The 23,720-nt window shown below is 45.0% G+C and overlaps 1 protein-coding gene across 1 annotated transcript in view; it reads right to left on the reverse strand.

The window, feature by feature from the left end:
- Positions 1 to 1,029: 1,029 nt before the first annotated feature.
- The window catches only part of TTC39A (tetratricopeptide repeat domain 39A), a 63,557-nt gene continuing 40,866 nt past the window's right edge, over positions 1,030 to 23,720 (reverse strand). Inside the window, exons 11-20 of the mRNA XM_054384579.1 lie at positions 17,515 to 17,623; positions 16,024 to 16,091; positions 15,831 to 15,890; positions 14,908 to 15,069; positions 12,320 to 12,411; positions 11,208 to 11,328; positions 8,249 to 8,360; positions 6,544 to 6,658; positions 5,767 to 5,883; positions 1,030 to 1,150 (exon numbers count right to left, since the gene is read on the reverse strand). Of these exons, the coding sequence (XP_054240554.1) occupies positions 1,030 to 1,150; positions 5,767 to 5,883; positions 6,544 to 6,658; positions 8,249 to 8,360; positions 11,208 to 11,328; positions 12,320 to 12,411; positions 14,908 to 15,069; positions 15,831 to 15,890; positions 16,024 to 16,091; positions 17,515 to 17,623 (1,077 nt within the window). The remainder of the gene's footprint in view (positions 1,151 to 5,766; positions 5,884 to 6,543; positions 6,659 to 8,248; positions 8,361 to 11,207; positions 11,329 to 12,319; positions 12,412 to 14,907; positions 15,070 to 15,830; positions 15,891 to 16,023; positions 16,092 to 17,514; positions 17,624 to 23,720) is intronic.

The following is a 23,720-nucleotide window of genomic DNA, read 5'->3' on the forward strand; positions in this document are numbered from 1 at the left end:
AAATCAAGACAGAGCAAAAAGATCAAGGGTTCCCCTTATGAAAAGCAGAGCACTTGTGCCACAGGAGCTCTCTCCAACCCCAGTTTCCTAACACAGGAAACACTGCCACACAGTCTCCTTAAACCTAGCCAAACCTAAGGCAAACCTAAGAACAATCATTTTAATAAAGAATCAACTGCCACAGTAACTCCTGTACTGTTGTGCAGCAGTGCAGTATCACTGGTTCTTAAGTGACCTTCAAGGATTTGTGCTTCAAATCTGATATAAGCCTCAGATCATGTTCATCCTCCCATTTTTAAACTTGTCAAAGAAGAAGTGATGCAGTTTTGTACTTTCACCACCTTCCCCCCCACCCAAATTCTTAGCAAATTATTCAGCAGACTTGACATAAAAACTGAATTAAGAAAAAATTGAAGCTACTTCCATAAGGGAGAACATTGTTTGCACCTAAAAGTTTCTTATAGAAGCAAAAATGTGACTGGGGGAAAAAAAAAAAAAAAGCAGTAGCTTTCTGTGCACAACTAGAAATGCCCAAGACTCAGAGCTCCTCCCTGCTGTGTCTCTTGCGCACAGAGATTTTTTTCTCAACGTTTCAACTAAGCAGGCCCTTGGAAAAAGTGATGCTTCTTTCTCAGGTGCTTCAAACAAGTTTCATGGCTAACTGAGACTAAATCTGTGAACCTTTCAAGTTTATCTTCTTTCAGCTGTTCCCCTTTTATGTTGCAGCTTGCTTAGTAAGCGTGGTGAACACCAGAAAAGGCAGACAGGACTGAAAAAGGAGTTACACAGCTGTGAGCATTCAAAAAGCCACTGCTGGCAAAACAGTGCTGTCAGGGTTATGATTTGTCTTTGGGGGAGGGGGGTGGTGCCATGTTATTACACTAGATTAATGTTTTATGCATCACCTTTGAAATTTTTAAATTATTTGGTTTCTCACTGACTTGAAAGAGAAGGAAAAAAATCGTTCTAAAGTGTCAGTGATTTTCTGCACTGAAGTCTGCAACAAAGAGGACATCAAAGAAGAAAAAGTTATGACACTGCTGAGGCTCCAGAGTGCATTCCGTTTTCTGGGGCGGATTTGGCTTGGTGCAGGGCAGCTTGAATTCTGAAATGAGTTCTTGTTTCCATGGAGTAATTCTTGTAGTTTTGTCTGAAACAAAAGCAGATCCATTCTGATCAATAGGTATTTTAGGAATGTGCTCAAGTTATCTTTATGTTACTGTTCTAAGCAAAACAACTGTAAGGCAGCAAAAAAGCCTTTCTCCACCAGCTTCTTTGTTGCCCCCTCTAAAATACCAGGCATGTGTTCCTAGCCAGACAACGCAGCTCTTTGTACTTGATTTGTGGCTCCACTGTCTGACAATTACCAGAAAAATACAGCTTCATAAGAAATTAAATCTGCTGCACTCAATCAAAATATTGACTGTTGTGCTTCCCCCAGTTTGGGGGCCATTGGGTGATGAATGAAGGCAGGAACCCTGCTGCCATATAGCAATGAGATTCCAGAAATGCAGAGAGCAGAGAATCTCAGAAGTTCTCTCAGAAGCCCTTTTATGCTGTGTTGTAGAATCCCTTGCATTCGAGTCTTAAAGTTTCCTTAACAGACAAAGCAGCTAACAGAAGTACAAGTTCTGAGCATATCCCTAGCAGCATCCCAACACCAAAGCCTTGACCAGCAGTAGCTCTCAGCTGCACCCTGGAATAGCCAAGGGGCAATGGATATAAACTACAGCACAGGAGGTTCCACCTCAACATGAGGAAGAACTTCTCTACTGTAAGGGTCCCAGAGCACTGGAACAGGCTGCCCAGAGAGGTTGTGGAGCCTCCTTCTCTGGAGACTTTCCAGCCCTATCTGGACGCATTCCTGTGTAACCTGCACTAGATTCTATGGTCCTGCTCTGGCAGCGGGGTTGGACTCGATGATCCCTTCCAACCCCTAACATCCTGTGATCCTGTGAACTAACAGAAGCAGAAGTCCCTGGCAGCCCTAAACCTCCCAAGCCATTCCTAACCTAATTCCCTAACTTAAGTAACTATTGCTGTTTCTATTCTCTTTGTTATCAATCCCTTAACCAGCAAAACCCAACCACATCTCTCAGCTAAAATGTTTTCCCAATGAGAGATGCCAGCATGTCAAGGAGGTGGCTTCTGCAGCATGTTTCAATCCCAGGGTGCCAACATGAGGATGCTGTTCTTGTCACACAGCCAATGTTACTGGTTTGGTTTTTGCAGTGTGCAATTGGTCAGCTAAGGAATCCTGCACTCTGCACACATCCAGCAGCTGCCCTCAGAACAGTGGCTGCAACAGTTGACTTCATATTAAATATCTATAAAATCAACTTACTTTACATTCAGAAATTAATTTTTTTTTCTCTCTCTCAAAGTATAACTGATAAAATCTGAATCACAAATTCTCAATGGCTTGGCTTGGTTTGGTTTTGGTTTTAAACCAGTAATAAGATAAATTCAGCAGACACATCTCAAGGTGGGGGAGGAGGGGAGAGAGAGAGGGAGAATCTGTCCCGAACCACAGAATCAACCAGGTTGGAAGAGGCCTCCAAGATCATCAAGTCCAACCAAACACCCAACCCTAACTAATCAACTAGACAAAGAGGGAAACATCTCATCTCTCATCCTACGGTTGCCAATGATGTGCACTGTGTGTAGAAAATGAGACCAGATAATTTTCCACCCTAGAAGCTTAGAAAGAGAAAGTTGGGCATATAAAAAACTCCAGATCAGCTTTTGAGGAGCAATTCAGCAGCCTTTCAGAAAAAGGCTGGCAGGACTTCCCCAACAGACATCTAGTGGCTGACTCAGTAGTGTCTACCTGTAGTCTTCAGTAGCTGTGTCATGTTCTAATGACTTAACGAAACATGCAAAAAATTTGTATTTTCATGGAAAAGCTAATGTAAAAATGTGGCCCTAGCACCACACAGAAAGTGCAGCTCTTACTTAGCAGGAATTAACATGCTGAGAGAGCTGGGGGTGTTCAGCCTGGAGGAGGCTCTGGGGAGACCTAATAACAGCCTGCCAGTACCTGAAGGGGCCTACAGGAAGGATGGGGAAAGACTGTTTACAAAGGCCTGCAGTGACAGAATGAGGAGCAATGGCTTCAAACTAGAGAAAGGCAGATTTAGATTGGATGTCCGGAACAAGTTCTGCACCATGAGGGCGGTTGATCACTGAATCAGGTTGCCCAGGGAGGTGGTTGAGATTCCTTCCCTGGAGATATTCAAGGTGAGGCTCGATGAGGCCCTGGGCAGCCTGATCTAGTTGGGGATGTCCCTGCTGGCTGTGGGGAGGTTGGACCGGATGAGCTTTGGAGGTCCCTTCCAGCCTGGACCATTCTATAATTCTGATTCTCCCTCAGGATGGATACAGAATCCAGACACCAAAGAGGATTAGACCATGCTAATTTTCTTGTGGAAGATATTGGTCACCTTTACAGAAACACAGCACCAAGTACTAAATAGTCTGTGTACTTTAAAAGCATTTCACTGCAGAATTCATATGGAGCATAGAATCATGGCATCTGTCACCATGGCAGCAGCAGTCTCTTTGTAAAAACAAGGGATTCCACATCCATCCTACACCAGCTCATAATTTTCTGTGTGCAGCACCCAAAAGGTTGGCTGAGGAAAGGAGGTGACCGGGTTCTGCTGCATGCTGAGCTGACAGAGAGCTGTCCTTAAACAAAGCAGATTTTGCCATGCAGGTATTGTACTTCTCATCAGGAGGCTAACATCCTTGCTTGGACTTTACAGTCACATAAATAGAAATGCATGACCAAGCCAAAACTGTTTATCATCTCATTCCACTCTTTCTCCCCGACCTGCAACGTTCCAGCCAGCAGCACTCTGTGGATTTAGGTCAAGCAAATCAGGCGTCATGCACGAGCCAAGCTCTCCTCTGCACTCCTGCCAAAGGCAAACACAACTCTGCAGTCCTGACCCCAGCAGGGACAAGGCATCCTCCCTCTGCTGGCTGCACAGGCCAGCAGCAGCCTTTTCAGCTGAAAGCTTATCAGCCACCAGCACTCTGATGAGGTGCAACAGCTACAAGTGGAAATGTAAGGACTGCACATTTGGGGTTTTTTCTGATACCAGGGGGAGATTGTGGTGCTGGGGGTTGTTTTGTGTGTGTATCATTACAGCTTCCCTGAGTGCATTCAGCACTGAATATTAGCTTTTCATACACTGGGTAACAAGAAAGTTATAAGAGCTGCTGTCTGCTGGTGCTCTTTAACATCTTCCCTTGAGAAAGCCTGTGGCTGGGCCGTGAAACCATCAGGGAAAAGGTGCCACGGGTGAGTAGGAAGAGACAGAAGAGAAGTACCAGCTGGAATGGGAAGCTCTGAATCATTCACTTCTAGATCTCTCCTTAAGAGAAATCTGAACAAAGGAAATGAGGACAGGAGGAGAGGCATGCTTTGAGGAATGTGAAATACTTTCCATGGTGTTTTGAAAAGCAATCTTTGCAGCTCTTTTAATATCTTCCATGAGCCTACAGAGAATCAGGGTCATAGGCACAGGAGACTAAGAATTCCAGTATTTGAATTTTTGTGTTGACAGGCTTTTGGCATCATCTCTGGCAGGCTGATTCACCACCCTGCCTTGCATAGTGGACTGACTTGGACACTGTGTACTGTATAGAGCCCTCAAGATAGGAAGGACATGGACCTGATGGAGCAGGTCCAGAGGAGGGCCATGAAAATGATCAGAGGGTTGGAGCATCTCTGCTACAAGGACAGGCTGAGGGAGCTGGGGGTGTTCAGCCTGGAGAAGAGAAGGTTCTGGGAGACCTGATAGAAGCCTTTCAGTACCTGAAGGGGGCTACAGGAAGGCTGCAGAGAGACTGTTTACAAAGGCCTGCAGTGACAGGACAAGGGACAATGGCTTCAAACTAAAGAAGGGCAGATTTAGACTGGATGTTAGGAACAAGTTCTTTACTGTGTAATGGAAGGCTGGAGCAAGTTGCCCGGGGAGGTGGTTGGGGCCCCATCCCTGGAGATATTCAAGGTGAGGCCCTGGGTAACCTGATCCAGTTGGGGATGTCCCTGCTGACTGCAGGGAGGTTGGATTGGATGACCTTTGGAGGTCCTTCCCAGCCTGGACCATTCTATGATTCTGTGCTAAAAACTCAACACAAAAACTCCAACCCCTTTGAAGCTTGGGGCCAGACCTCAGTTTGGCCCCTCAGTAGCTACTCACACCTGTGGCAGTGACTGGCATGACTCTGCATTTGGAAAGATGCAGACATCTGCACTTAATCAGTATCTAGCCTGCTGCAGGATGCCTGAAGAGGGCAAGGGCTGTTGGGTTTGGATTCCCTCCCCGCAAGAAATTTTGGCTCATTGGAGAAGTAAAGGCTGAGAGACAGGCAAAAATGGTATTTTGATAAACAGCACTGGCAGCCATCAGCGTGAGTAATGTTAGCCAAAGCACAAGAGCTTGGACTTCATTGACTACATCTGTTATGAATAAGTAAACAGACTATAAAGATTACTGCATTTTGCTACACGAGGATTATTTCTCATGGAAGCCTCTGACATTCCTATTAACATCTTGTTTTCCCTCTTAGCAGAATGGATGTGTAATTTACAGACTGAATAAAGTCTAGTAAAGCCCCAACAGAAGCCAAGGCTAGTGTGCTTGCACTGAAAAAAAAGCAATGAGTTTCCATGGTATTAATGAAATGGTTCTGCTTCCTGCTATCCAGTGAGACACCAGACTGACATCAGCACAGAGCTTTTCACTCACTCACTTTGCTCTTTCCAGTAGTTTTATTGCTTCTTCTCTTCTGTCCTGGTCTAGATACAGTATTGCCAGCTCCAGCATGGCATTTGGAATTAGATAATGATCATATCTTATCTTCTTCTCACTGCATTGGAAAAGAAATAGCCTCAAGACCTTGAAATGACGTTTCCCTCATGTAACAGCTCCAAACACAAATGAACAGGAGATCAGCTAAGCTCAGAGAGAGTCATCAATCTATTACAACACTTGTCAGGTTCTCTATCCAAAGCCACCTTCCAAGCTTGTAAATGTGCATTGTGCACAACCATCCTACCTGTCTTATTATTTCTCAGGATTACAAAACATTTGTTTGTTATCAGGGAAGTATTAGAAAAGATGAAACATTATGAGCTCTGTCCATGTGATCTGACAAAAAGAGATGCCATTCACTGCATGATGTACACAAGTTCCAAGTGTAATCATAGTGCCACCTGTCTCTGCAGACTGCTTCTGGGTTTTGGGTACAGCTTCCTCATGATTAGTAAGAGGAAGAGGGCACAAAAAGGGAAGTGGTATCTCAAACATTTTGTGCACCTACAGTTCCTTAAAAGGAGAAAATATATCAGCAAAAGGTTCACATTTGCAATTCTTCTTCCATACATGGGTAAAACTTCAATTCCTTGATACTAAAACAACAACTACTGACAATGTAGTGCTCTCCCTTCTACTCCTATGCATCTCTCCTTACTTGAACAGTTACTGAGAAATTCAAGAGCTCTCCTGTACGCCAGGCATCAAAACTTACTTTAAACAGATGTAATTAAAATGGTCTTCTGCTTCTGAGATCTTGCCCAGATGCTTGAGGCATAAGCCCTTCAACAGCTTTATCACACACTGGTCATCTGCTAGCAATTCTGTAGCTGCAAGGTGAAGTAAAAGGCACATTTTAGAAAATTCCAGAGCAGCAGAGACTTTCCTACCTGTAAATAAACTTTTACATAGGTAGGTGTGAGCACATTGGGTTTCCTGGAGCACAGGACAGAAGGAACTAACTGGTCTATTCAGTTCATTTAATGCAGAGACACACACACACCAAGCTTTTCATCAAAGGATCAAACTTCCTCTTAAAACTGCTGGGCTGCTCTTTCCCTCCCTACTCTTCCTGAAAGGCAATTCCACAAACTTACTGTCTGACACCTAAAAACTCACCTAACCTATTCATATGCATGAGTTTCATAAAGTCTCCATCTTTGTTTGCCTGAACAAAAATATTCCAGGCTTTGGTCTCTGCACCTCACATCCCTTCATCTTCTGATTAATAGCTGCTTCCCTTTGAACTGTGCAGCTGGAGGCCTTGATCCTGTAACTGGAGTCACTTCTATTGCTAAGCCCCACAGAGGCCCCTACACATGTCACTGAAGCAAAGCCCTGGGAAAATGGCCAAAATCTATGGAGCAAACTAAACTGGAAGCGCAAGGAAGAGGGCAAAAGTTGGCACACTAAGTATGTACACAGTGAAGCGATTCAGGGCCATGGAAGAGTTACTTCATAAGAATTAAAAAAAAAAAAAAAAACAAACAGATCAGTTGTCTCTTCTGGACATGTCACTTGTCTCTACGTACAACTCGCCCTACAAACTGTCCTGGACTGTGTAAGCAAACATTTAGGGACCTATCCTAAATGTAAAACTGATCTGCATATAATTGTATTTCTAAATGTTACTCCCACTAGCAGGCTTCCTTTCACATCTTCTATTACAGAATCATAGAATGGTTTGGGCTGGAAGGGACCTCCAAAGGTCATCCAGTCCAACGCCCTCTGCAGTCAGCAGGGACATCCCCAACTAGATCAGGTCGCCCAGGCCCTCACTGAGCCTCACATTGAGTATCTCCAGGGATGGGGCCCCAAACACCTCCCCGGGCAACTTGTTCCAGCATTCCACTACCCTCATAGTAAAGAACTTCTTCCTAACATCCAATCTAAATCTGCTCTTCTCTAGTTTGAAGCCATTGTCCCTCGTCCTGTCACTGCAGGCCTTTGCAAACAATTTCTCTAAAGCCTCCTTATAGTCCCCTCAGGTACTGGCAGGCTGCTATTAGGTCTCCCCAGAGCCTTCTCTTCTCCAGGCTGAACAACTCCAGCTCCCTCAGCCTGTCCTCACAGCAGAGGTGTTCCAGCCCCCTGATCATTTCTTCATGACCCTCTTCTAGACCCACTCAATCAGGCCCATACCCTTCTGATGTTGAGTGCTCCAGAGGTGGACGCAGTGCTGCAGGTGTGGTCTCACCAGAGCAATATGGCAGAATCACCTCTTTCAACCTGCTGCCCACACTGCTTTTGATGCAGCCCAGGCTGCCATTTGCCTTCTGGGCTGCAAGTGCACATTGTTGGTTCACATCCAGCTTCTCACCACCAGAAGACCCAGGTCCTTTTCCCCTGGACTGCTTTCTCTCCCCTAGCCTGTCTTGATAGTGAGGATTGTTCTGGCCCAAAACTGTATCACTGATTACCTGAACTGTTTGCCAATGCTTCTTCTGCTTCATTTAAAGTCTCTAACATGCCTTCTGTTAACTTGGGACATTTTCCAATTACAGCATAGCCATTCCAGATATACATCATTTCCTAGGATAAGGGAGAAATGACAGCATCATTAATTGCAGCACCAGGTAAATGCAGTCATCAAAAGCTTTATTTTATCTCTGTATGATGAAAACGTTACAGATCCCTTAAATAAACAGTTAGTTTGTCAAAATATTTTCATTGCAACTGAAAACTTGTCACATTGGTTTTCAGAACAAAGTAGCCCTGGAAAACAACTTAAGAGCCAGTTACACAATGCAAGGATTGCTTCAGCAGAATACAAAAACAATCTCACTCATTGATGAAGGCAAATATCAACAGAAGAGGCAGACTTAAAACACTCATGGCATATGGCTAGGTGTCAATGGGTTAAGATAATTGGTTTTCAGTTCTATCCTAGCCAGAGTAGTAATCAGAAAAATCACAGAATGTTAGGGGCTGGAAGGGACCTCCTGAGATCATCCAGTCCAACCCCCTGCCAGAGCAGGATCACCTACACCAGGTCACACAGAAAGACATCCAGGCAGGTTTTGAATATCTCCAGAGAGGGAGACTCCACAACCCCCCTGGGCAGCCTCTTCCAGTGTTCTGTCACCCTCACAGGGAAAAAGTTTTCCTCCTGTTTCCATGGAACTTCCTATGCCTCAACTCCACCACTGACCCTTGTGCTGTCATTGGGCATCACCCAGCAGAGCCTGGCTCCAGCCTTTTGGCACTCACCCTGCACATCTTTATAAACATGAAAGAGGTCAAATAATAACTGACTGTAATGTAGTAATAACTGACTGCAATGTAATAATAACTGACTGTAATGTAGTGCTTCCACAGAAAAACAAAACAAAACAAACCACTCCAATCTCAGGACAGGAAAAAACAAAATAAACCCCAACCTTTAAGTCAGGCTTCAGAACAAGCAAGAGAATTTTAGAGCTGAACTGTAAATCCCTTGAATTCCTCGAGTCTGACGTTCTCACAGAAAGCAATTTTTCTTATTCAGCTTTCTTAGGAGTAAATTTTACTAAAAACTATTGGTTTAATTCCTATTGAAGTTCTCTCTTAGAGTTCAGCTCCAGATCAAATCTGCCCACTGCCACTTAAAATTGCTCCTCATGACAAGTTATTTATTGTTTATGCATATGACCTAGTCTGTATTTGATAATTTAAAGCTTTTTGATAAAAATTCTATGCAGGATAACTGAGTTTTGGAACCACAGCAGAAAAAGGTGTCAGCCTAGCATGGCTGGAACAGCATGCTCACCCCAGCACTGCTGCTTTCACCATCTGGAAAACAAGTGCTGAACTTCCTGTATCCAGGGTAGATTTGTTAACTGCTTTTGAAACAGAATCACAGAATTGTCAGGGTTGGAAAGGACCTCAAGGATCATCCAGTTCCAACCCCCCTGCCATGGGCAGGGACACCTCACACTACAGCAGATTGCTCAGAGCCACATCCAGCATGGTCTTAAAAACTTACAGGGATGAGGTTTCCACCACCGCCCTGGGCAACCTGTGCCAGTGTCTCACCACCCTCAAGGTGAAGAGCTTCTTCCTAAGGTCTAATCTAAATCTTCCCTACTCTAGCTTGGATCCATTCCCCCCCAGTCCTATCACTCCCTGACACCCTAAAAAGTCCCTCCCCAGCTTTCTTCTCAGCCCCCTTCAGATATTGGAAGGCCACAATAAGGCCTCCCCAGAGCCTTCTCTTCTCCAGGCTGAACAGCCCCAGCTCTTTCAGTCTCCAGCCCTCTGCTCGCTCATCCTCATGCCCCTTCTCTGGACACCTTCCAGCACTTCCAGATCCTTCTTGTAATAGCGGCTCCAGAACTGGACACAGCGGTACCGGTGGGGTCTCACGAGAGCGGTGTAGAAGGAAACAGAAGGATTCACACGACATTTACTCGAGGCTGTATTTCCGAGCTAAGACTCGCCTGAGGACACGCTTCCCTCAGCAAGACCCTTCGCAGCGGAAAGAAAATCCTATCGGTGGGATTCTCCCCACAGCGCTACAGCCTCGGCCGGCTGTTAACTGCTCAGCTGCGGCACCTGCTGCCCCAGGCACGCAACTGCAACGGCACCAGGGGACGCGGCGCCCAGCCCCGCCAAGGAGCATTCTGGGTGCAGACCTCTGGAGATCTTCCAGTCCAAACCCCCTGCCAGAGCAGGACCATAGACTCTAGCACAGGTCACACAGGAACACATCCAGACAGGGCTAGAAAGTCTCCAGAGAAGGAGACTCCACAACCTCTCGGGCAGCCTATTCCAGTGCTCTGTGAGCCTCACAGTAAAGGAGTTCTTCCTCACGTTGAGGTGGAACTTCCTGTGCTGTGGTTTACATCTCTTGCCCCTTGTCCTGTCACAGGGCACCACTGAGCAGAGCCTGTCCCTTCCTTCCTGACCCCCAGTCCTCAAATATTGATAGTCATTGATTAATGTCTATCCTCTCAGTCTTCTCCTCTCCAGACTGCACAGCCCCAGGGCTCTCAGCCTTTCCTCATAGGGCAGTGCTCCAGTCCCTTCAGCATCCTTGTAGCCCTCCCTTGGACTCTCTCAAGTAGATACATGGCAGAAAAGACCTAGGGCAAATTTCCTCAAAAGAGAATCCAAAGCAAGCTGTTAGGAGCATGCTGTTCTAGAGGTGCAATAATGAGTTACACACACAGAGCACATTGATGTGTCACAACCAGCTGGCTTAGCTCCTGTGGCTGGTGCATGCCCCCCGTTTTACAGCATTCCTCGCATTCATTTGGCTTTGCTTTGGGAACATTCCAGTCTCCTGCAGAGGTTTTACCTTAGAAACATGGAAAGATGCTATTCTGATTCTCTTGATTTTATTTCCATACATTAAAACCACGTTAATAAGGAGGAGGGGGGTGGATATTTCTAACTCACCAGAGGTGGAACAGGCAAAGGAATGGGGTTTGCAGAAAGATACCGGCGTGCTTTCCGAATTGCAAACTTTTCTGTAGGGAGAGACTTCCCTGCAATTTTCAGTTTCAAACTGGGAACAATCCTGAAAGTTTAAAGGAAAATGTAAGGAACTTTTCTTCTGTAAACCTCTAGGGGAAAAAAAAAGCAACACAACAAAGAAAGAAAAAACAACCAAAAACACAAAACCAAACCACATTCAAACTAAAAAGAAAAAAAAAAAGGAACAAAACAAAACAGGAAAGAACTTTAAAAAGCTGTTATAAACTGCTTCTATCTCTGAGGAAGCTGAGCAATACATATTCACAACAGCTGTTTTTATTCACAGCATCTATTATTTCTAGGCTTCCTCTTCAATCAAGCAGGAGGAAGAGGGAGTCTTCCTGCTCAAAGAATAAATTAGATGATGCACCTGACTTAAATACAGGCACATCTCCACAGACTAAAGAAAGAGGGAAGCTACATTTTGTCAGTGTTCCTCCCATTCTTTCAAAGATCAAAGCTATTCACTTCATAATGAATCCCAAATCCAGTGAGACCTGCTTGCAATGATTATGTAAGAGACAGAAAACCCAAAGAGTATCAATATGTTGTAACCACATTAAAAAAAATATAGAAAAATTGTGAAAATCAATGATCACTTTTCTTTGCCCCAGCAAGGTTTAGGCTTGTTTGAGCTTGAATCTTCCAACTGGGTTAACTCATGGTGCTAATAATGCATACTTCACTTGTACATTTAACTGTTTCATATCTTCTAGCATAATCCATTAAAGACTTTAATCTCTTACATGCCATTTTCATTAAAGGAAATAACTGAAAAAGAATGTGAACATTACATGCAACAGCAACAGCCACTGCCTAGCTGACAGACCTAATGTGCTGCCCCTGAAGTATTTCCAGCCCAGGAGAAATCTGCTGTCTGAACCCAGGGTCCACTTCAGTGTAAGGGACTGTTTCATTCTGCATTTTCTCACAATCCCATGCTGCTGTTGCTCAGATCTTCCAAACTGCACAATGATTCATTTTGCCTCTCTTCCCCCAGCATTGTAATAGGAAACTATAAACTGGGAGCTTACCTAAATAACTCGACTTCGCTGTCGCCAAAAGGACTGCAGTCTTCTGGTCCAAACATACTGAGATAGGCAGCTTTCATGTAAATGTAAGTAGCCTGCAAGTGCAACCAAGAACATCTATGCAGAAAAACGAATTTACAGCATCCCCAGTATGGAGATAAAGCACAAACATAGCAAAGAGGAAGAAGCTGCTACTTTTGATCACAAACAGAAGTAACCCTAGGAAATTTTGAGCATGAGGTGTGCATTTCAGAGAGTGAAGCATACACCTTTTTATCAGGTGTGTCTTCACAGGATCACAGGATGTTAGGGGTTGGAAGGGACCTCAGGAGATCATTGAATCCAACCCCCCCTGCAGAGCAGGGCCACAGAATCTAGCACAGGTTGAACAGGAACATCCAGACGTGTCTTGAAAGTGTCTGGAAGAGGAGACTCCACAACCTCTCTGGGCAGCCTGTTCCAGTGCTCTGTGAGCCTCACAGGGAAGAAGTTCCTCCTCATGTTGAGGTGGAACCTCCTGTGCTGTAGTTTATATCCACTGATTTACTTTGCATCATCTTAGAATTTATGTCCAAATTCCCAGAACAAATGTTACATTTGTGTAAAGTGAACTTTTATTAGTCTCAGGAATGCATGCTGGAAAACTTACAAAAAGGTGATGCTCAGAGAAAAAGAATAAATAAATTATTGTGCAGTCAAAACTTGGTGGCATATCTGAGATTTTAGGTTCTAGAGGTTTTTGAAGTGTTTCATGATTTCAGTTTATGAAAAGTACTGATTCCATGGAGATTCCTGAGCAACCAAGGAAAGCAAAGTAGCAGACAACATTACAACTTTTCCAATAGCAGAGAAAAGCAGTTGGTGAGTTCTCCAGTGCTGCCTTAAGGAGTCTACAGTAATCATAAGTTCCAGGACTTTTCTGGAGTATTTTAAGCTGCGATTATTTATTTACACTGGAATCTAACAGTGCATACACATGATCACTTTTCCTTTAGCTCATGTAGTTATTAGCTTGCTACTTCCACATTCTGCTGTAGAATCATAGAATGGGCCAGGCCGGAAGGGACCTCCAAAGCTCATCCAGTCCGACCTCCCCACAGTCAGCAGGGACATCCCCAACTAGATCAGGCTGCCCAGGGCCTCGCCGAGCCTCACCTTGAATATCTCCAGGGAAGGAGCCTCAACCACCTCCCTGGGCAACCTGTTCCAGTGTTCCACCACTGTCCTCATAGTAAAGAGCTTCTTCCTGATATCCAATCTAAATCTGCTCTTCTCTAGTTTGAAGCCATTGTCCCTCCTCCTGTCACTGCAGGCCTTTGCAAACAGTCTCTCTGCAGCCTTCCTGTAGCCCCCTTCAGGTACTGGCAGGCTGCTATTAGGTGTCCCTGGAGCCTTCTCTTCCCCAGGCTGAACACCCCCAGCTCCCTCAGCCTGTCCTTGTAGCAGAGGTACTCCAACCCTCTGATCATTTTCATGGCTTTCCTCTGGACCCTCTCCATCAGGTCCATGTCCTTCCTATCTTGAGGGCTCCAGACCTGTACACAGTACTCCAGGTGAGGTCTCAGCAGAGCAAAGAGGCAGAATCCCCTCTCTGGATCTGCTGATAACACATCTTTTGATACAGCCCAGGCTGCCATTGGCCTTCTGCGCTGCACACTCACACTGCCTGCTCATGTCCAGAATAAGTATTAACAGGAAACATCTTCTCTGCTTCTCTACGCCCCCTGCAACAGAGTGTAAAACTCTACATTCAGTTTAAAAGGACACATTAACAGCAGCCCACAGCATTTCAGGATATTACAGCTTTTAGCCAGGTGGTGCACCCCTGGCTGTGGGAGTTCTGTGGGACTCATGCACATGGCTGAACATGGAGCTGGAATGGCCAGGGCCACCCTGGGTTCATACTGCAGGTGTCAGCCAAGCCAGAGTGCTGAGAATTCCTCTCACATTGATGCTTGGAGTGGTTTGGTTCCACTTGGCCAATACATACAGTGTACAGTAGAAAACCAGAGAGAGACCCTTCACACACACATAATCTGGTCACACCAGGAAGAAACAAACTCCTATCAACCACACACCTCCTGCTCTGCCCACCCCCAAACTTAACCCCTATTGACAAATTTCCCTAGGGCTCAGAGGAAGACAAGGGAGGAAAGCTACCAGGGTCCTGGATGGAAGAGCTTCTGCCTTTCAGATGCACAGGGCAAGGCGCCTCTTCTAATTACATTTATTATCCTGGAAGTACCACCATGGCTGACCTCAGTCATCACCAAAGTACTCATATGCATAATGTAATGAAAGAAGTGGCAACTGGGCCATTAACTGCGATTTGTGATGACACAACCAGAGCTCTATAGAGAGGTCTAATGAACTGTTCTTCATCACCAAGCCAGGCCCCAAAAGCTTCGTTTGCCCACAATCTGTACAGATTTGAATGTCTGCAATTCACAGTGTTCTCTAAGAGCCACAGCAGGCCAGTTTTGTTTTACAATCCTTGTCTTCAAAGCTGCAAAAAAAATAAATCAACCCAATCTAATTGAAAGTTCAGAGACACTACAGGGTGTTCTGCCCTTCTGTTTTGCTTAACTTACCTTTGACCAAGTGTTTTCTTTGCTTAGCAGGTCTGCATAGAAGAAAGCCATCTTCCACTGGCGCTTGTAGGTGAAGCACCACATCAGCTCCCAGTAACACATGTGGTGAAACTGCTTCCAGTACTGCTGAGCCTCACAACATTCTTCATACCTATTAACTGCCTGAACACAGAGATTTCCAAACGCTGCCTTAGTTATGTGTAAACACACAAACACCAGTGTTGTAACAGAGCTGCCAGCATAGCTCCTGCAAATTATTAATAGCCCAGTATTCCCCAAAACAGCCACATCTGTTGGCTTCACATGAGAGGTTCCTGGCCCCACAGTCATCCTGGTGTTAGCAAGTTTAACCCTGCTACAGAGCTTCCCCCTTCCTGGAAGTTAATATATTAATCTGTAAGCATGGGAAGAGTGAATTTTTGTGTCTAGGGAAATTAGAAAACTGAAGTCAGAGGACAGATGCTAAGCTGACATTTATCGTTGCAGCTCCAAAGAAGCCCTTCCAAGGGAGCCACTGCATTGCACACCAGCTGATACTCTGTCTCAGCATATTCTGGATGTGCTTCCTTCACCTCCCTACTTCTTTCAAGTCTTGTATGACTCCACTCAGACTCATGGCAAATCATTACCACTGGATGTTATCAAAGGCACAACTTGCTACAGGATAGGAAAGACAATGAGAAAATTGTCATTAATACTGCTGGAACAGATTATCACCAGAAATTAGGAATGGCAGCAAAACTAACTGATCAAACAAGTTAGTCAAAATAGGTTTCAAAATCCCTATTTGTAATTCATAAACTATAAATTACACATAGACCAAAACCACACCAAACATTAGCCAAAAATGAAACATTGTTCCTGTAGGGTTTTTTCCTGAAGCTTTTGAAACTTCCTTTCCCCAGAGCAAAAGGATTACTTACCTCATCAATATTACCCTTTAGTGTCTCTATCCTGCCTGCAAAAAACAGGAATATGGCTCCCTGTAATAAATAATAATAATAAAAATGCGAGCATTCCATAACAGCTCTCAAGCTGACCATACAGTCTAGATCTCTGTTATTTGGCAAGAAAACATGAAACAATCCCATCAAATGAAATTAGGATTCATTTTACCTTTGGATAGCGAGCCAAGTAAGGCTTAAGTAGTTTCTCTGCCTCTTCAACGTTTCCTTTCCCTGTACCTAGAATGCATAAAAATGCAAGTGATAAGAACAGTAAGAAAAGGAAAAAAAAACCAAACCAACACAGCACAGGAACACAAGGTACTGATCAGCCATCCTCATCTGGCCACTGTGTCAGTTCCCCTCTCTGCTAAGGAAGGTGTAAATACAGGTTGGTGATGCACTGTGCCAGCCAGCAGCAGTGCCTCACAGCACTGTGCTCATCGGCCTGAATGCTCACTTGTGTGCAGGCCTGCAGGGGCTGCGGAATGATTCAGCTGGAGAGAAGAGGGAAGTGTCTCAGTAGTAAGTTATCACCTCCCAAAACATCAGGGACAGCATATAACATGGAAACTTTCAGACATTATTAGTTGAGGTCCCATCCCTGGAGGTTTTTAAGGCCAGGCTGGATGTGGCTCTGAGCAACCTGATTTAGTGTGAGGTGTCCCTGCCCATGGCAGAGGGGTTGGAAGTAGATGATCCTTGAGGTCCCTTCCAACCCTAACAATTCTATGATTCTATTTTAACCTCTCAAATAATGCTGACTACTTGTAGCAGTTGGAGCTAGTCCCTAGCTTAAACACTAATTGTAAATGGGAAACTTCCAGAGACTTTGAGTAAAAGATAAATAATGTAGGGATTGGACACATTAATAACAATAGATAGGTTAATATCATTCCATTGGAGTATTGGAAACCTTGTATCTTGTAGCACAGTTTGTTCCTTCTCTTTGCTGATCGCTCTCCCTGCTTCACTTTGGGTTTTGGGCTCTGCTATTCTCCCTCTGACCTTGGGCTTCTCTATTTTGGATTCTCTAAGGTACAGCAGGGGTGGAGAGGGAGTGTGTGTGGTTGTGTAGCCTCCTGGGGGCCCTTTTGTCCCTGGGAGGGAATATAAGAGCTGAATTGGGGTGCAAGGGGGGCTGTGATGTCGTTAAGCTGTGCACATATATGCAAACACACTTAATACATGGTTATTACCCTTTTATACCTTTATATTTAGTTTCTTTTGTAAATGCAATTTCATTTTTACTTCCAAATTCTGAGTGTGGTGAATTTGCTCTTTGGGGCAGATTCTAAAACAGTTAATAGGGGGATCCAATCCAACCCATTACACTACTGAAGCCAGATTCAGGTCTCAGAGCTTCCTTTTCTACTCCCACTGTCTCCTTTCTTACATGTTGAGCCTCCACCTTGAAGATGAAGACACTCCTTTCAGCTGTGATCGCTATTGTAAAATTAGCCACATGTTGGGCCTCCACCTTGAAGATTAAACACTCTCTTCAGCTGTGATTGCTATTGTAAAACTACCCACAAATGAACCACATTCATGCTGTTTATGAACAAGTAATTCACCAACTAATAGGTGATGGAAGCATCTTTTTTCCCCCCTCTATGCCCCACAAGAACTAATCAAATCCAAGAGTTATTACAAATAATCTTACCTAACACAAAGGTCATGAAAGTATGATAGCAAAGCAACAGCATGGTACACAGCACCGACCTAAAGCTGTAAGATGATGCTCCCTCTTGAAGCTGCAGCAGACCACGCTCCTGTGCAAACAGAGATGAGGAGGACAGAGTAATGGGAAAGAACCAAAGCTATGCTTCCCTCATTTTTTAACCTCTACAGTGGCATCTACAGATTGCTACAGATTCCTGGAATGCACTGACACACACTGCACACACACTGCACACACTGCCACCAGAGATAAAAATACACATGTGAAGTTATCTTGTAATAATTCATGGAGCTGCTCCTTAGCCTGGAAAACATCTGATGACATAACAGCAACTTAGGAGGTTATTGTGTGGTGAACATAAGAGAATGAGAGACAACTTATCCCCATCATCCAAGTGCTGCTAAACAGCATTCCAGGAACAAAAATCAGGGAGCTTTGAAACACCAGGTGAATAACCTGTGGGCACTGTGCAGCGGATCCGTGTTCAGTAGTCTCTGCACAAGCAAGGTAAAGAAACAAAGAAAAGCAATTTAATCTGCAACTAGCTGGACAAAAGGATGACAGGACAAAAAGACAAAAGGACAGGGCTAAGAACAAAAAGGAGCTTTGCAATGATGCTGGCCTGCTACCAACAGTGGACAAATATGATGAAGAGAAGAAGGTGTCTGTGTGGGGAACAACCATGTGTAAGGCTGCATTCACATTCAGCACCAGCGTGACTGATAACCAACCCCAGGGATCAGAATCAATTCTGCAAACCAACCCTAGGGATTCCAGCTCCTCAGGCAAGAGCATTTAGTAGCCCACTCTTGGACTGCTTTTATGATATCATGAGAAAGAATATGAATATACAAATGCATTAAACATGAGATCTGCCTGCTAGTAAATGTGTACAGTGAGGAGTCCACTGTGTGCTGGAGAGAATTTTGTTTAAAAGTTACACCATGACAGTAATGGAAAGTTACTGGAACATGATCTGTGTGACCCTAAGGACATCACTTCCAACCAGCTACCCTATAAATAGGGACCCTGGGGGATGTCTATCAGAGCCACTGCAGAAAGTATCAGAGAGAGCACTCAGAGCATGACTTCCACAACGATTTTCATCTTTTCTGTGTCCTTGCTGACAGAGAGGTGTTATGCTCTACCACTTGCTGTGTAAAGCCTGACACCTGTAATCATGTTCTTATTTTCATCATAGATCTATTTTTTCACTTAACTAGCATGGTAAAGTGTTTTCACATAAAACCACCTATTTTATGTTTCAAAAAAATAAATCTTAATTTATTACATTAATTACTGTTACAAGGGAAGGTACCATTAGCACACATATTTGCAGGTCAATTAGTGTAACATCTAGTCTGGACAAAATAATGAAAATATTCACTTGCATGGCACTTCAGAAGAAATTAGAGAGAGTAAAATCATTACTGAAAATTAATGACTTGTTGGAAATTGAGCACTAGGCAAAACAAAGCCAACTCCATTTTCTGCTGAGAGCAAGATTTTGACTGATACAGGTTGTGGCAGCACATCCAAAACCTCTCCTCCCCACCCCCCTGCAAAGATGGGATAGGGGGAAACGACCTGCATGAGGGCACAGAGAGCACTGTCAGCAAGTTTGCTGATGACTCCAAACTGGGTGGAGTGGCTGACACACAGGAGGGTTGTGCTGCCAGTCAGCAAGACTTGGACAGGTTGAGAGTTGGACAGGGAGAAATTTAATGAAGTTCAACAAGGGCAGGTGTAGATTCCTGCACCTGGGAAAGAACAACCCCAGGGAGCAGGATAGGTCGGGGACTGAACTGTTGGAGAGCAGTGAAGGGGAAAAGGACCTGGGGGTCCTGGTGGATGGGAGGCCAAGGGCATCCTGGGTTGTATTAGAAGGGCTGTGGTTAGTAGGTCAGAGAGGTTCTCCTCCCTCTCTACTCTGCCCTGGTGAGGCCACATCTGGAATATTGTGTCCAGTTCTGGGCCCCTCAGTTCAAGAAGGACCTCAGGGAACTGCTTGAGAGAGTCCATTGCAGAGCCATGAAAATTATTAATGGAGTGGAACATCTTTCTTATGAGAATCATAGAATCAGTCAGGGTTGGAAGGGACCACAAGGATCATCTAGTTCCAACCCCCCTGCCATGGGCAGGGACACCTGAGGAGAGCCTGAGGGAGCTGGGGCTCTTCAGCTTGGAGAAGAGGAGACTAAGGGGTGACCTCATTCATGTTTACAAATATGTAAAGGGTGAGTGCCCAGAGGCTGGAGCCAGGCTCTGCTGGGTGATGCCCAATGACAGCACAAGGGGCGATGGTGGAAGTTAAGGCACAGGAAGTTCCATGGAAACATGAGGAAGAATTATTTCCCTGTGAGGGTGACAGAACACTGGAACAGGCTGCCCAGGGGGTTGTGGAGTCTCCCTCTCTGGAGATATTCAAGACCTGCCTGGATGAGTTCCTGTGTGACCTGGCATAGGTGATCCTGCTCTAGCAGGGGAGGTTAGACTGGATGACCTCTCGAGGTCCCCTCCAGCTCCTAACATTCTGTGATTCTGTGAAACAGAGAAGCTGGGACACACATGGCCCCTTCCCCAAAGCCATGTGCCAGGCACAGACCCCATGGTGGTACAACTCTGAGCATGGTTGGGCAGAGAACTGATGGTTATTGGTTTCTGGCCTTTTGTTTCAGCTTTGGACATGCTTTATGGTAACATGTGACACAAAAATTAGCCTGGCTTGATAAAATAGGTAAGCTGCAGAGCACGAGGCTCATCTCTCTTGGGTCTCTGCCCTCCACACACATGGATTATAAGCAGTTCAGGAGGAGTTTCTGATAAAAAGAGACAGTAAGAGGAATTCCCTCAATCAGCAAGCAGTGCTGTGAGTAACTCATATATTCCTTAAAGTCTCCAGGAACTTCCTTCCTTTTGTTAGTGGGGTAATATTTAAAGCTTTTGGATTAATCTTTTTCCAAATACTATTCCCAAACCATTCCTATTGTGAAGATAATCTCAACCAAATACCTAACCTTTATTACGTAGTTACGTGGGAGGCAGAGCCAAACTAATAAATATTTAATATATTATTATTAACTTCTCACCTTATTACCCCTTTAATTGTAACCCAGGTAAGTAATAAAATATGATATATTCAACTTCTTTAACCTGCCCAGAGAAGCCCACAAATATTTGGGTTAAATAAAAAAAAAAAGTAGCACTATAGTGCTGCAAGGTTAAAGACAAACAAATCATCTGTGGCATGAACTGCTGGCAGGAAAAAAATTATGAAGTGGATTTATAAAGTACATTTTTTTAAAGTGAAAAATCTTCAGGCTGGATATTGCACTGAGCCTTTACTGACATCAGTACCAGGCCTTAATATAAATATAAAATACACAAAATATAAAAATGTTATCTACAATGAATGGTGATCACATTTGTGAACAGCACTAAGAATGACACAGCAATTATAGAATTATAGAATTGTTAGGGTTGGAAGGGACCTCAAGGATCATCCAGTTCCAACTGCTCTGCCATGGCCAGGGACACCTCACACTACAGCAGGTTGCTCAAAGCCACATCCAGCCTGGCTGCAAAAAACTCCCTGGGCAACCTGTGCCAGTGTCTCACCACCCTCATGGGGAAGAACTTCTTTCTAATAACCAATCTGAATCTACCCATTTCCATTTTTTTTCCATTCCCCCCACTCCTATCACTCCCTGACACACCCTCAAAAGTCCCTCCCCAGCTTTCTTGTAGCCCCCTTCAGATACTGGAAGGCCACAAGAAGGTCTCCTCAGAGCCTTCTCTTCTCCATAGTGCACAACCCCAACTCTCTCAGTCTGTCTCCATAGCAGAGCAGCTCCACCTCTCTGCTCATCCTCGTGGCCCTTCTCTGGACACCTTCCAGCACCTCCAGATCATTTTTGTAATAGAGGCTCCAGAACTGAACACAGAGCTCCAGGTGTGGTCTCATCAGAGTGGAGCAGAGGGGGAGAATCCCCTCCCTGGCCCTGCTGGCCACACTTCTCTTGCTGCAGCCCAGGCTCTGCTTGGCTCTCTGGGCTGCAAGTGCTCACTGCTGGCTCCTGTTGAGCTTCTCATCCCCCAGCACCCCCAAGGCCTTTTCTTCAGGGCTGCTCTAAGCTAGTCCCTGCCCAGCCTATATCAATGCTTGGGATTGTTAGTCATACAGGATAATAGAATCACTTGCCAAGGTGATCTCTCTTAGGTATTTTGGCCTCAAATATGTATTTGAATACATTCAAACACAAAGTTAGCATCTGTACAGACAAGGAATGCAACCCACACTTACCCTCCATTGGACTGCACCCTGGAAAGCAGCAACTGTGAAGTAACAGCATTAAAAATATTGCCCATTGATCAGAAAAGGGCTGCAAACCTGGTATACTTCAGCCCAAATTCTTAAATAGAGCAAATACACAGGTATGGAAAGCTCTCAGAGCAAGTCACTTCACTCTCTGGTATGTCTGTAACCCTATTTTGTCCATTAAAGAGGGCTTACTTTTTGCTCTGCCACTCAAATACCCCAAGATTTCTAAATTAAAGTAACAAGACAATCTGTGGACAACCTGAAAAAAAAAAAGAAATCTAGCAGTAGTTGTTATTAGTCTCACAACACTTGCTTGTAGAAAAGGCTGCAACAAAGCTGCTTCTCAAAAAAAATCCTCTTGCAAACTGTTTTCTGTTGTGATGAGATCCCCAGAAAAGCAGGGTGATGAAGGGTGTAGCTGGGAAACATGTTTTAGATACCACATTCAGACAGCAAGCCTCCCTAGGCTCTCCCTGTAGCTAGCAGAGGCAGACATACTCCTCCAAGGAACAGTTCAGCACAGAAGGCAAGCTAAGACATTATGAATCACATTTTCAAGGGCCTACTCCTCCGTGAGGAGCCTACACAGATTAGCCAGCAAACTGCATCAGCTAAATGAGTTGGGCAATAACCCCCATCTAATCCCCACTGGGATCAAACTGAGCATCTCAGAACTAAATCAAAAAGCAGCTGCTGTGAGAGGCTAAGGAGAAACCCTGCAAAGAGATATAGTCACTAGCACCAGTCACTGAGCATGTTTGTGGGGACACACCTTCTAACCATAAATAACCCATAGATACCTCCCACACCCATGCCACAGGTGACAGAAGAAATCCCACAACACCAGGAATGATCTTACAAAGTCTATTACAGGGTATATTGCTACAACATAAGCCAGATGTCACAGGATCACAGGATGTTAGGGGTTGGAACGGACCTCTGGAGATGTCCCAGTCCAACCCTACTGCCAGAGCAGGACCAGAGAATCCAGCACAGATCACACAGGAATGCATCCAGATGGGGCTGGGAAGTCTCCAGAGAAGGAGACTCCACAACCTCTCTGAGCAGCCTGCTCCAGTGCTCTGGGACACTTACAGCAAAGAAGTTCTTCCTCATTGAGAAAGTTGAGGTGGAACTTCTTGTGCTACAGTTTATATCCATTGCCCCTTGTCCTGTCACAGGGCACCCATCTGACTGGGCACCCTTTCTGACACCCAGCTCTCAGATGTTTATACACATTGATCAGATCCCCTCTCAGTCTTCTCCAGACTAAACAGCCCCAGGGCTCTCAGCCTCTCCTCACCAGGCAGTGCTCCAGTCCCTTCACCATCCTTGTAGCCCTCCCTTGGACTCTCTCCAGCAGATCCCTGTCCCTCTTGAACTGGGGAGCCCAGAACTGGATGCAATATTCCAGGTGGAGCCTCACTAGGGCAGAGTAGAGGGGGAGGAGAACCTCCCTGGACCTGCTGGACACACTTCTGAATGCACCCCAGGACCCCATTGGCCTTCTTGGCCACCAGGGCACATTGCTGTCCCATGCAGAACTTGTCAAGGCAGTGAGTGCTCATAACTTTCCCAAAAGGGTAAAGTGACATCAACATATTTAGGAGATGTTTTCTGGCAAAGTGTAAGTTACTCTGAAGGGCACAAGATGCAGCACAAACCAGGCTGCAATGCCACTTCTTGGAGAAAAATGTGCTCCAGTACAGTAACTCTCACCTTTCTGTGCAAGCTCCTCCTAACGTCCCACGATCTGCTCATTCCCAGGACTGTCCCTACATTATATCACATGACCCTTGGCCCAAGACACCCACTGCTGCATTCAGGAGCAGTGGGGATTCCCACAGTGAAAGCAGGGCGAACAAGG

The sequence above is a fragment of the Indicator indicator genome, chromosome 10 (assembly GCF_027791375.1).
Source record: "Indicator indicator isolate 239-I01 chromosome 10, UM_Iind_1.1, whole genome shotgun sequence".
NCBI lineage: Eukaryota > Metazoa > Chordata > Aves > Piciformes > Indicatoridae > Indicator > Indicator indicator.